This window comes from Ochotona curzoniae, unplaced genomic scaffold (genome assembly GCF_017591425.1).
Source record: "Ochotona curzoniae isolate NIBS_2020 unplaced genomic scaffold, NIBS_Ocur_1.0 contig_66, whole genome shotgun sequence".
Taxonomy (NCBI): domain Eukaryota; kingdom Metazoa; phylum Chordata; class Mammalia; order Lagomorpha; family Ochotonidae; genus Ochotona; species Ochotona curzoniae.
Window position 1 is genome coordinate 28466170 of NW_024466512.1, and position 12585 is coordinate 28478754.

Consider the following 12585-nt stretch of genomic DNA (forward strand, 5'->3'; position numbering starts at 1 on the left):
TGCATAGATTTCAAAAAAGTTTGCACCAAAACCGTCTTTTCTCTGCGAGCCTTATGAATTACCCTGGTATTGGTTTTCTGCTGTAATGGTTGCAAATCACCAGGGATCTGGTAACTTTAAACAATTCTAGTCTAATTCTCTGGGTTACAAGTTTGGCATGGGGGGTAGGGAGCTGCAGATTGGCTCAGTGGCTGAATACTCGCCTTGCAAGTGGCTGGGACCCCATATATGCTCTGGTTCGTGTCCCAGCTGCTCCACTCCCCATCCAGCTCCCTGCTTGTGGCCTGGGAAAGCTGTAGAGGATAGCCCAAAGCCTTGGGGCCCCACACCCGTGTGGGAGACTGGGGAGAGGCTTCTGGCTCCTGATTAGCTCAGATCCTACCATTGCCGCTGCTTGGGGTGCGAGCCAGTGGACAGAGGCTCTTTCTGTCTCTTTTTCTGTCTTCTCTCTGTAAAGCTGTCTTTCCGATAAAAATAAATAAATCTTTTTTAAAAATAAAGGCCTGGCATGGGTCTGACTGGGTTACAATCCAGCTGTTAGCCTGCCTTGAGCTCCTTTCCAGAGGTGCTAGGAGAGGATTTGTTCCCTTCCGTTTTGAGCTTCAAGCTCCATCCCATTCTTTGACTTGTGCCCCATGCCACCTTCATCTTCAAAACCAGCGCATAAAGTCGTGTACTCACAGGTTCCAAGGATTAGGAAGACCACCATCCTGCCAGCCACAGTTAGGAAGGCCCCTATTAATACCTTCCTTCCTGTCCATCTGGAATCAATCTGTCTTTGAAAAATTCAACTCATTATTTACTTCCTTCATAAAAATTTCCGCTTCGCAGTCAGCTCCCTCCTAATGGACGCAAGGAAACAGTAGCAAATGATTCAAATGCTCGAGCCCTTGCCACGCACGTGGGAGACCGGGACGGAGCTTGGCCTGGTTACTGCAGCCACTCAGGGAGAGAACCAGTGGGTGGAAGGTGGAAAGTCAGATATACAAGAAAGAGAAGGAGGAGAGACAGCGAGGAAGATCTTCTGTCTGCTGAGTCACTCCCCAAGTGGCCACAACAGCCAGAGCTGAGCCAATCTGAAGCCAGGAACCAGTAGCTTCTCCCTAGGCTTCCACACGGGTGCAGGGTCCCAAGGCTTTGGGCCATCCTCAGCTGCTTTCCCAGGCAACAAGCAGGGAGCTGGATGGGAAGTGGAGCAGCTGGGATTAGAACTGGCACCCATATGGGATCCTGGCACATGCAAGGTGAGGACTTTAGCCATTTGGCTAGCTTGCCAGGCCCACCAATACATCTTTACAAAAAAGAAAAAAAAAAAAGATTCGCTTAGCTAATCACAGTCTTCTTTAAAGACTAAGACTAACATAATTTTCTACCTCTCCATTCCTGTTTCAACAGTTTAGGTTTGTTTTTATTAGTTTCTTGGCACACACCTGTGGGGCTTGGTTTCATTTGCACACTTGGTCCTCAGGGAACCCGAGTGAATGCTTTCCTGCAACACCAGGAAGCCCTGCCCATTCTCCTGCTCCTCTCACCAAGGAGCCCCATGGCAAGCCAGTGCCAAGTCGCCATAGCCTCTCCTTGTTTCCACCACTCCGGTTGTACGGGACAGTCCAGATTGCTCTGGGAAATCCTCCCTCCCTGTGCCTCCAGAATACATGGGCCGAGATGCCCTTGGTCCCCAGTCCGCCGCCACTGTCACACCATTGGGCCCTGAGTCCACATGACTCAAAAGAAATGTTTGGCAACTTCCTGTAGTTCCTCATTGAGTTCTCCACATAACCGAGAGAAAGCTGGAGGGGTTCTGAAACCCAGCGGTGCTGAAGCTCTGAAACCCTTGGAAAATGTCCAGGATAAGCCAAAAAGGAAGGTAGGAGTTGGATTCGTGTGAGCCTGGTAACAATCAGGAATTAGTCCCATACCAAATTGGAAGAAGTTACTTTCTTCAAACTAGCTCTTTACATACTGAAATGTGATATGGTTTATCAAGAGCTCTTCTGGGGAATCTACAGCATCGGGATGGTGTTACTTGCAATTCCCTGGCACCATCTGTGATCTGGACTCCGCACAGAATACACGGTATGTACAAACTTTTGTCAGGGAGATTATAAGCTTTACCCATTTCTGTGTTAATTTAAAAACGTTCCCTTGGATGCTGCTACATCCCTGTGCGTAGACTCAACCTTTCTAATTGTTTTTTCTTGTTTGTTTAGGAGGAAAACACTGAACTGTTTGCTTGACCGACTACCCCTCCAGTGACTGAGACATCACCACCTGGTGTTAGAACAAGATAACTGCAGGAGAGAGAGCAGAATAAAAAACTGAGTCTAAAACAAGAACACAAAATGAGGGCAAATTGTATCCCCTGCTATAAAGAGAATACAGTGGAGGTGATCTTGGCTCAGTCAATGGGAATAACAAAAATTCATCACTTGGAAGAACAAAGCAAGATACACAGCCCAGGGCCTGGGACATGGACAGCTTCCTGTGGGACAGGGGTCTCGTTCTGACCATCCCTTCCTTCCCGAAGCATCTGTGACTCAGGCCTATCCTCCTTCTCTTCCCCAGTCCTGACACCACTTATCCAAACCAAGCCCCAAATGCTGCTGGGGGCCCAGCCCTGCTCAGGCACTCCTCGGGCCAAGCCCATTTCAACACACGCCCATAGAGACTGCCTCAACAGAAGCAGAACTGTCTTCCACGCAGTTTAAGTCAGGATGGAAGAAAGCGCTTTTGTGCATTTACTGTTTCTGACATAGTTTCTTGCTGGTTCCCTCTGTGACTTCTTCCCCCCTACCCAAGATGTATTTATTTATGTGGAAGACTTACGGAGAGAGAGGGAGGGGAGGAGATCTTCCTCCAGGTTACCTACATGAGTAGCGGGAACCCAAGCACCTGATCCATCTTCCACTGCTTTCCCAGGCACATTAGCAGAACTGGATTGGAAATGGAGCAGCCAGGACATGAACTGGCATTGTATGGGATTTTGGCATTGTGAGCGGTGGCTTGGCCCACCAGCCTCCACCTCTGTGACTTCTGACAGTTCCCAGTACCTGAAAACTTCGGCTAAGGATTTAAAACAATGTCCTCCCTAACTCTGTAGATTTTAATCTAGGCAGTGCTCTGCCAATGTAGCAGGATGGGGGTGGGGGGAGCGGGGCTGGAGGGGAGGAAGCCTCCCCAAGGGGCAAGTGGCCCAGTCTGTGTGGCCTGAGGAGGTTGGCATAGGAGTGCACATTGCACGTGCAGTTCTGTTTTGGAAGTGGATATTAGCTTTCAGAAATCTGTGCTCAAAGAGGAAATTACACCAGTAAGACTGGCCAAGCAGAAGACACATTCTATGTCGAGTACAAAACCGACCAGCAAAGTAAGAATTTAACTTGTAAATAATCTCTCAGCCATTAACAGCCTACACTTTGAACCCCTTGTCTAATAACCTATCTTGGGTGAGCGTCCTGAGAAGGAGGCTGTCGAATAGAACTGCCCCAATCCGGCACTGAGCTGCTGCGGTTCAAATTCCAACACATCTCTCCACGCTGAGCCCTGGCGAGTTATCAGCATGGCTGAACCTCTGCTTCTTCCAGGGTGAGTTGAGAACGGTAATGGTCCCTGCCTTGACACACATGTGTAGGGATTGAAGGAGAGAGTATGTATCTAATGTTTTGTCTGGAGCTCAGTTAGTGTTAGGGACTGGGATTACTAGACATTTGGTTAGGAAGCCGGGTAGCCCAGCAGTTGACTTCCTCTTTGATAAAATAAAAATAAAGCCAGACATAGAAATGTGTTTTATTTTTTAAACCTTTACAAAATAGCATGGTTCTATATGATGATTTCTGGGTGCGCAGTGGATGGACATTGCCTGACACTTGTTTGCTATTGTGGAGAAGTACATTCTTTACATTAGACTCGATTCCACGCGCAACTTAGAGAGCCCTCAGTCTTGTACTGTAAGGCAGGTGCAATGGTCATCCTTTGAGACGCATACACTGGTAGTGAGTCTCTCTACTTTTCCAGGCACCCTTCCTCACAGTCATGTGCAGAGACAAAATCAAAACTGGTCTCTGCCTAGTCCACTGCCTGGCACACAGTAGGTGCTCAGTTACTATTGGGTAAGTGAATTTGCCCAATGCAAATACTTGTGTTGAGTTAAATGTCTGCAGAGAGATTCTCCTTGTCACCAGCTAAAGCAAACACCTTGATCTTGATCCTCTCAAAACTCTGCCAATATCACCCAGATGTTTCTTAAAGAGTTTCAGAGCCCTTGTGATGTAACTGTAGAACTGTAACCTAAAGTATAGTAGCCACGCTTGCCAGATGTCCAAGGTGACACCTGGCACTCCTCCAGCTTTGGCCTTGTTGAAGCAGTGCCCCCGTGTGGCCACACTCTGAAAGTGCAAGAGAATCGACAGAGCTTGGCCCAGCCTGGGAGGATTCCAGCAGCAGAACTGTGTCCAGGAATGTGCTGTTCCATAAAGATCCTGAACCCCAAGGTGGAGAACAATAGCAGGAAATTGAAATTGATGCCAAATAAACTGCTTTTTTCCTAAACTATGGGCCAGTGTTCAGTGGAGTTCAAAAGCAATTAGACATGGGCTTTGTTCATTTAACAACTATTTTTATTGAATGTTTACTGTGTGCCGGGAACTGTGCTGGGCCTGATTTTTGCACATGCGACCCATGCAGATGCACTTACAGTAGTTCTAGTATCTTGTAATTTTGCTTCATATATATATATATATATATACACACACACACATATATATATATATATACACACACACACATATATATGACCCCATCTCTCTCTTTAATATATATAATCAAAATCAGACTTAGAGAAAGAGAGAGATGGGGCGGCAGGGGGGCGGGGTCTTCCATCTGCTGGTTCACTAATGGGCACCTGGGACATCTTTCACTGCTTTTCCCAGGCTATTAGCAGTGGGCTGGATAAGAAGTGGAGCACCTGGGACACAAACCTGCACCATATGGATGGCAGCATTGCAGATGGCAGTTTTACCTGCTATAGCACAACACCAGATCCTTAAACTGTCATTTATGTATTAGGAAAAGAGAGTTCTGTCATTAGCTCATGCCCCTAATGCTCCTCACAGTCCCAGACCTGGTTGGGGCTGGGGAATATTGAGGGCTGAGTCCAGAATTCATTTTGTGTCTCCCACAGAAGTGGCTCAATCACTTGCACCATCACCAGTGCCCCTTGGGGTCTACACCAGCAGGAAGCTGGAGTCGGGAACTGGATCAGGAAAGTGGACCCACATACTCCAGTGTGGGTTATGGACATCTTACCCCCAGGCCCTGTGGTATATAATGATTTTTTAACAAGAGACAAATTATGTGGCTGTTTTTGGATCTTGCTATGCCAACAGCACCCAGACCATGCTGCCACACTGTACGTATGTGTTGTTGTTTATTTACTAAATGAATGAGTAAAGGAGCATCGGCTCTGAGTGACACATTAAGTATATTTCAAGTGTTCCTTTCTACAACTCTATTAGTAGTTGCAAAGGTAGGATTTAAACCCATGTCCTTTTCAGTTCCATAGCCTATTGACTTAATCATCAAATACATAAAACGGTCTCCCTGATTGGCAAATTCATTGCCAAACACAAATTTTTCTTAAAAAATTCTCCAGTGCTGTAAAGATCTGGCAACTAATGGAACCATTGAAATGTCTGGTGGAAACTGGGCACCAACACAGCTTCCTCTTAGCAGGAACCCCAGACTTCCACAAGGTGCCAAGCACCCAGAGGCACAGTCATGGCTAGACTCCACTACTGCACAGAGTCTCTGGATTCCATTTTATAGCCGCCATGTGGAGCTCCTACGCCACTCTCTCATCGGCGATTCAATGAGGTCATGGTACTGCATCATAGGCACCTTCGTGTGCCTGATTCAAGTCCTGGCTCCAGCCCCAATCCCTGCGACACACACCCTGGGACGCCCCATGTGTCGGCTTATGTCCTTGGCTCCCACCCACATGGGAGACCTAGATGAACTCAAGCTCCTGGGTTTGGCCTCAAGCCCTAGCTGTTAATATATGTGGACAGTGAACAAGTGGACAGAAGATCTCTCTCTGTGGCTATCTCTCTGCCTTTCAAATAAATGAAAATAATAATTTTTATAATTTTCTCCAGGTGGCCCAGCAGAAGTTCCAGGCTCCTAGCTTCACTCTGGCACAGTCAAGGTCATGGTGGCCACTTGGATGGAAGACCTCTCTCTCTTTGTCTTTTGAGAAAATTAAATTTTTTTCTCACTATAAAAAATGATAGGACTGGCATATCATTTTATTTCATTTAGCCATTCAACAATGTAAGCATATTTCAAAATATAGCATTGTACCCATGAATGTATTAGCTCATTTGTCAATCAAAAATATAAATTTTTTAAATGTACATGACTCAATATTTTTTGCCTACACAGTGTTTCATATGCTACACCTGTTTACTTTAAGATTCTGAAGTATGTGTTTATTCAATTACAGGAAATATATATCCAGATGTAATTTAGACAGTAATGGTAAAAGTGATATTTATTGGACATTTCCTGCTTGGGGGACCAGCACTAACCATCTCAGACAAGTTTTACCATAATCCTCATTTTGTAGATTCAAAACAAAGCCCAAATCCTACAGCTAATAAAGATCTGGTTCAGATTAAGAACTGGATCTTTAAGTTTCATCAATATAATGTGATAACATCTGATAAGTAGAGAGTTTACGTTTCTGAATACACAAACAGCAAGAGCATTCTGGAATATCTATAGCTGAAACAAACTTGTGAATTTCCTAGTTTTTGTATGTCATCTTAAGATTTTATAGCGTATCCAGTTAAGGGCTTGAAAAAAATGGTTTCTGTTCTTTTCCAAAAGCACATTATCTTTATTCCAAAAAACACTGAATATCCTGTTTGTTCTAACGCTGATAACATTTGATGGTCACTTCCTGGAAAAGAGCCCCAAGAGTCTGTGAGTACAAGTGTGCGACAATTATGTTATCATAGAGCAATTACTGACATTTCTTCCAGTGCGTCATCTCTCGCACATTTCCCGTTTTCTCCTGTGTTTCCCAGCTCTGAGGGACTGACTTTGTAACACACCGCAATGTCTCAGCGATCTTCTTATCTCAGGCTCAGCAGTGGACATTAGCAGAGGGTTGCAATACAGCGTAAGCGATACTGCCCAGGACAAGGGGATAAAAGCAGGAAAACTAACTCCAGATGCCCCTCCTGCTGGTGAGCTTTGGCCTGCCAGTGTCCTGCCAGCTGCCAGATTTCTAACGTGGGAAGCTTAAGCCATACTGAGATGGCAGTCACTTAGAGCCAGCCTTTCTTGACACTTCTTGCTTTCAAGTTCAATCATCATTGGCACAATTAACATCAGTTCTCCCATTCAGTTTTGATAGTAGCTCTCCGAAATGGCTTATCCAGATGTTTTATTGGCAGGAAAAAGCAAAGTGTCTCAGCTCTCCCATAAAAGTCTCTCTTTCAAACTTCATACCATGGGCAGCGCTTCCCCTTCACACATAGAATGAAAACACACACGCACAAGACTTCAGAATCATGGGATGTGCACCCGCTCTTCCAAAAGAAAGCCAGAGAGAGCTGTGCCCAAGACCCCGCGGGGAATCGGGCGGGAGATGGGCTGCACCGTGGAGCTTGCTCTGGGGACAGCCCAGTGCAAAGTGAGGCGGTGAGAGAAAGCTTGGATGGTGTGGCAGAGACTTCAGACCACGGATGTTCCCTGCAGCACGACACCTGGTCCCAAAGCCCACTCACAACGCCTCTGCTGGGAGAGACCCGTTCCCCCCAGGTGATGCATGGAGCGAGGCTTGCACCAGAGGTCCGCATGGTCTACGAACTGCTGCTCAGCCATCCTTGAACGGCACTGAGCGCTCACCTGGATAGAAAGGCAATCCCACCCGGTGCTAACACAAACACTGACCTTGACCTGGGCATCACAGAGTCCCGCCCTGAAAGGCAAGGTGGGCGGGGAGAGCAGTTAACCCAGCGCAGCTTTGACAGCAGGAACTGAGGGCTGAAGCAGGGTCTTTGCTCGGGACAGGGAAACGCCAGCCGGCGCGTGATCCCCTCTCCTCCTGCACGCCCGGGTGTAAGCTTTTCTCTGAGACCGTGTCTCTCTCACGTCCCAACACCAACATCTCAGGGCCCTCACCTTTCCCTCACTATCTAGTCCAGGGCCTCACAGCAGAGCCACAAGGGCCCCGCTGGCCAACCTGCCTCCAGCCAAATCCCTTTTCCTTCCTCTCTGCTTTTTGGGATTGTAGTTTGAAAACACCTCCGGGACCAGTGTTGTAGCTTAGTACTGCAGTCTGCGGTACTGCCACCCCACTTGGGTGACAGTTCATATTCCAGTTGCTCTGTTTCTGATTCAGAGTGGATAGTGGCCCAAGTCCTTGGGCCCCTGCCACACACGTGGGACACCAGGGTGAAGCTCCTGGCTTCTGGCTCCGACCTGGCTCAGCTCTGGGTATACTTGATGCTTGGGAAGTGAACCAGTGATTAGAGCGGCTTTCTCTCTGTTTACCACTATTATCCTCAAATAAATCTTGCAAGAAAGAGAAGAAAGAAGGAAGGAACGAAGGAAGAAAGGAAGGAAAAGAAAGAAAGGAAGGGAGGTAGGGAGAGAGGAAAAGAGGGAGGGAGTGAGGGAGGGAGAAGAGAAAAATAATCAGGTGGGGGCGGGGCAGTGCAACACCGCAGCTCAACTGGCTAATCCTCCACCTCCAAGCACAGGCATCCCATATCGATGACGGTTAGTGTCTCAGCTTCTCTCCTTTCAGCTTGTGGCCTAGAAAAGCCTAGGTACCCTGCACCTGCATGGGAGATGCAGAAAAGGCTTCTAGCTCCTGGCTTCTGGCTTCTGGCTTTGAATCAACTCAGCTCCAACTGTTATAGCTATTTGAGGAGTGAGACACTGGATGGAAGATCCTGATCTCTGCCTCTCCTTCTCTCTGTAAATCTGCCTTTCCAATAAAAATAAGTAGATCTTGTTTTTTTTGTTTTTTTTTTTAAGAAATGAAGTACTCAGGCCTCCTCCTCTTCCACACTGCCCATGTGTTTACCTTAGAAGGTCACCAGTGGGTTCCTACAGTCACACAAATTTAGTTGAGCAAGTGTTATTTGCCAGGTAGTGGAAGCTTTTGCAGAAGATGCTACAGTGTAAGCCAGGCAAAGGCCCTGCCCTCAGAAATCATTAGCTTCAAAATGGTTATTACCAAAAATACCTATTACATGTGCACAGACACACACACACACACACACACACGGGGTCAGAACAAACGCCCTGGGCTCCTTGGGGTTTCAGAGGGCTGAGCTTTCACACCTCTGGCGGCGGGGGCTCGGGGGGGTGGGCATATAACAAGCTGTGTACAAAGGGAACCGTGAGATGAATCTTGCCCGAGGCCTGGACTTGGGGAGGCAGAAAGTCAGAGGGAATAACAGAACAAATACGGCAGAAGGAAAATACCTCAGGACGTACTGTCACAGAGCACAAGTCTCATGGGACCAAACGGAAGCCTGTCTTTATTTTCCAATGTTTCCGTTTGACCATGGGAGCTGATAGGTTCCGTCACAGCAGCCTCTTTGGCAAAATAACAGCATACATAGGTGTGTGTTGAAGGGTATCAGATGCTGGTCTAAGAAGGCCTGATCTTATAAACATGTAATGGGTGTAACTCATTTTGGCTAATATGGTTCCAGCAATAGGTTGTTGGGGGTCTGTGACTCCACCCCATGGCCCCAAATAGCATCAGAGTCTCAACAGCAGCCTTTGAGTGAGGGTGCTGTCCCCTACGCACCCCCACTTAACAACCCAAACACAAAGCTAACAGCAGGCATTGTAGGTCCACTGCGGGTGCTGCAGGATGGCACCTCTTTGAGAACAGGTCTGGGCAGCCTCCACTCCTGAGGGTGATGAGGGGAGAAGGCCAAGGCTGCCAGGCTGAAAGGATGTTTTCTTCAAGAAGACCTACATAAACTTGGGGCTAGGGATCTATATCCTAGCAGAAGATGGAAAACATCCAAAAGCAAAGATGGAAAGTTGGGCCCAACCCTCGGACAGGATGAACTCAAAAGATAATTACAGAGCAAACAGACTCGGAATGTTGGTGGGGGGCTATAAGACCCCAGGGTCCAGAGCTAAAGGCCTGCAGCAGCAGTGGCAGCAGGAGCCTGGAGGACCACACCCAGGCTTCCTACACTGCTTTCTCTTGGTACTGGTATGCTGCAAAGTATGTTCCCTTTGGGGGAAAAAAAGAGCTATTTCCCCTCTCAAAAGAACCAACTTCTACCCGTTGAATAGTCAAGTCCCCTGACCTCACAGCAAGCACACTCCTCTCAGAGAAGTTGCAGTGTGTGGGATGGATGTGACGGCTTTGTAATGGACCTACTTGGTAATATGAGAATCAACCAACAAATCTCAACAGTGTGTCAGCACCCAAAATGATCAAAAGCTTTTTAGAAAGATTTAAAGCAAAACAAAATGTAAATACCCTGGGAGATGTTTATTCACATTTAAGTTGTAGTGGATTTTAAAGCTTGTGGTCTCTGGGATCTATGTGAAAATAGAGTGGCAACACACACACACACACACACACCCACAACCACACACGCAATCTTTTTACAACCTACGAAGATTTATTGCAGCAATTGATATCTTATTCCTACATGGATGGATGTCTGCCCTAGGGAAGCAGAGAGGATGAAATTTGAAAAGCTGTCCTTTTAACTCAAAAACACATAGCCTGTAATTTCAATGCTTTCCTTGAACTGTGCAAATGAATGCCGATACCACCATAGAAGCTATTTTTAAATCTTGCATGGAAACAAGAAAATGCGTATCTGAGAGATGAAGAGAAGCAATCATACAAATGAACATTCTACGTTTTCCCTACAGCTCACTTCCAATAAAATATAAACTGATTTCATTGATATGTCCAATCATTCTGGATTGCTTTTTTTTTTTCCCACTGAGTGATATTTTGGAGAAAGCAATGGAAATTTCAGCTTCTCAACATGAGCTCTCGTCATGACAAATCAGGAAACGAACATAACACAAAAACAAGACCAGAGATGCACCTGTGGTGATTTCTCCAAAGATGAGAAGACGGAGACAAAATATATGGATGCTTAACTGCTTTTTATAAAACTGCTGAAAGAAGAGTTGGGAAAGAACAGGAAAGGACAGCGTAAAGGTTACTAAACAAGAAACAGCGACATGTAAAGGAGCCCTACCTTAGAGCAGCTTCCATGGGCAGCTCAAAAGACTGAATCTCAGCCAGGATGTTCTCGTGGGTTTGGTCCGCGTCTTCTGACACAGCTCCCCATGCCGCCGGCGTTCTGGCTGAAGCCATCAGCGTTTACAGGCGAAACACCTGTCGTGTTTGAAACCAGTGTGGTCTTCCTAGACTTCCCGAAGGGATTCTCACTGCTCAGCCCACGGAGCAGCAAAAGCAGACTCGCTCTCCGACCTCACGCTTTCAAGGCCCTTGCTTCCAAGAATGTTGCCCAGCTGTTGCTGTCCTGTCTCTACTTAGAACATTTCACTGATTATTGACCTTGACATAGTTCAAAAAGTTCCTGCCTGATGCCTGCTATATTTATTCACTTGTTTTTCAAAGACAGTAGCAACAAGGAGGAATTGGAACCTGAACACCATAAATATTTATTAAATAGGTTTGATGGATGGGACATTTTTGTAAAGTCAGATTTTACGGAGAGAAGGGGAGACAGAGAGAAAGATCTTCCATTCGCTGTTTCATTCCCTAAGTGGCCACAATGGCTGGAGCTGAACGATCCGAAGCCAGGAGCCAGAAACTTCTGGATCTCCCACGCGGGTGCAGGGTCCTAAGGCTTTGGGCCGTCCTCTACTGCTTTCCCAGGCCACAAGCAGGGAGCTGGATGGGAAATGGAGCACCTGAGATATGAACCAGGATTCATACGGGATCCCAGGCATGTGCAAAGCAAGGACTGTAGCCACTAGGCTATCGCACCAGGCCCAACGTTTTTTGCTTTAAGACTATTCATGCTAAATCCATAACTTGCTATAATTGCATTAACACATGCTCCAAGGTTTCCTGTAATCCTGCAACTCTGCCCTTGGCCTCAACTCTAACTTGCATAGAAAGAATGTAACGTTCTGTTGGATGGAATTTTGAGATGTTTGGGCTGGCTCCTTGGTCCTCCACTGCCTTTTCTTCTCCACTCTTCTCTCTGCTCTGTGAATTCCCTCAAATCAAGAACCACTAGCTCTGTTTTCTCGTGTTCAGACAGAAACACTCCTGGAGACAGAGTCTATTCCCTCGCAGCCAGTCACACCCCATAGCTCACTGTGCACAAGTCCGCTAGATCCTTGCTTGTTTTCTTTATTTCCTTTAAGATTTACTTACTTATTTTTTTAAGACTTATTTTTATTGGGAAGTCAGATATACAGAGAGGAAGAGAGACAGAGAGGAAGATCTTCCATCCCATAATTCACTCTCCAAGCGGCTGCAACAGCTGGAGCTGCGCTGATCCGAAGCCAGGAGCCCGGAGCCTTTTCTAGGTCTCCCACATG

The 12585-nt window shown here is 46.7% G+C and overlaps 1 protein-coding gene across 1 annotated transcript in view; it reads right to left on the reverse strand.

Moving 5' to 3' along the window:
- EXOC6 (exocyst complex component 6) overlaps positions 1–11296 on the reverse strand; it is a 138720-nt gene extending 127424 nt beyond the window's left edge. The window contains exon 1 of the mRNA XM_040992455.1: positions 11265–11296. Coding sequence (XP_040848389.1) covers positions 11265–11281 — 17 coding nt within the window. The 5' untranslated portion in view covers positions 11282–11296. The remainder of the gene's footprint in view (positions 1–11264) is intronic.
- Positions 11297–12585: the final 1289 nt, after the last annotated feature.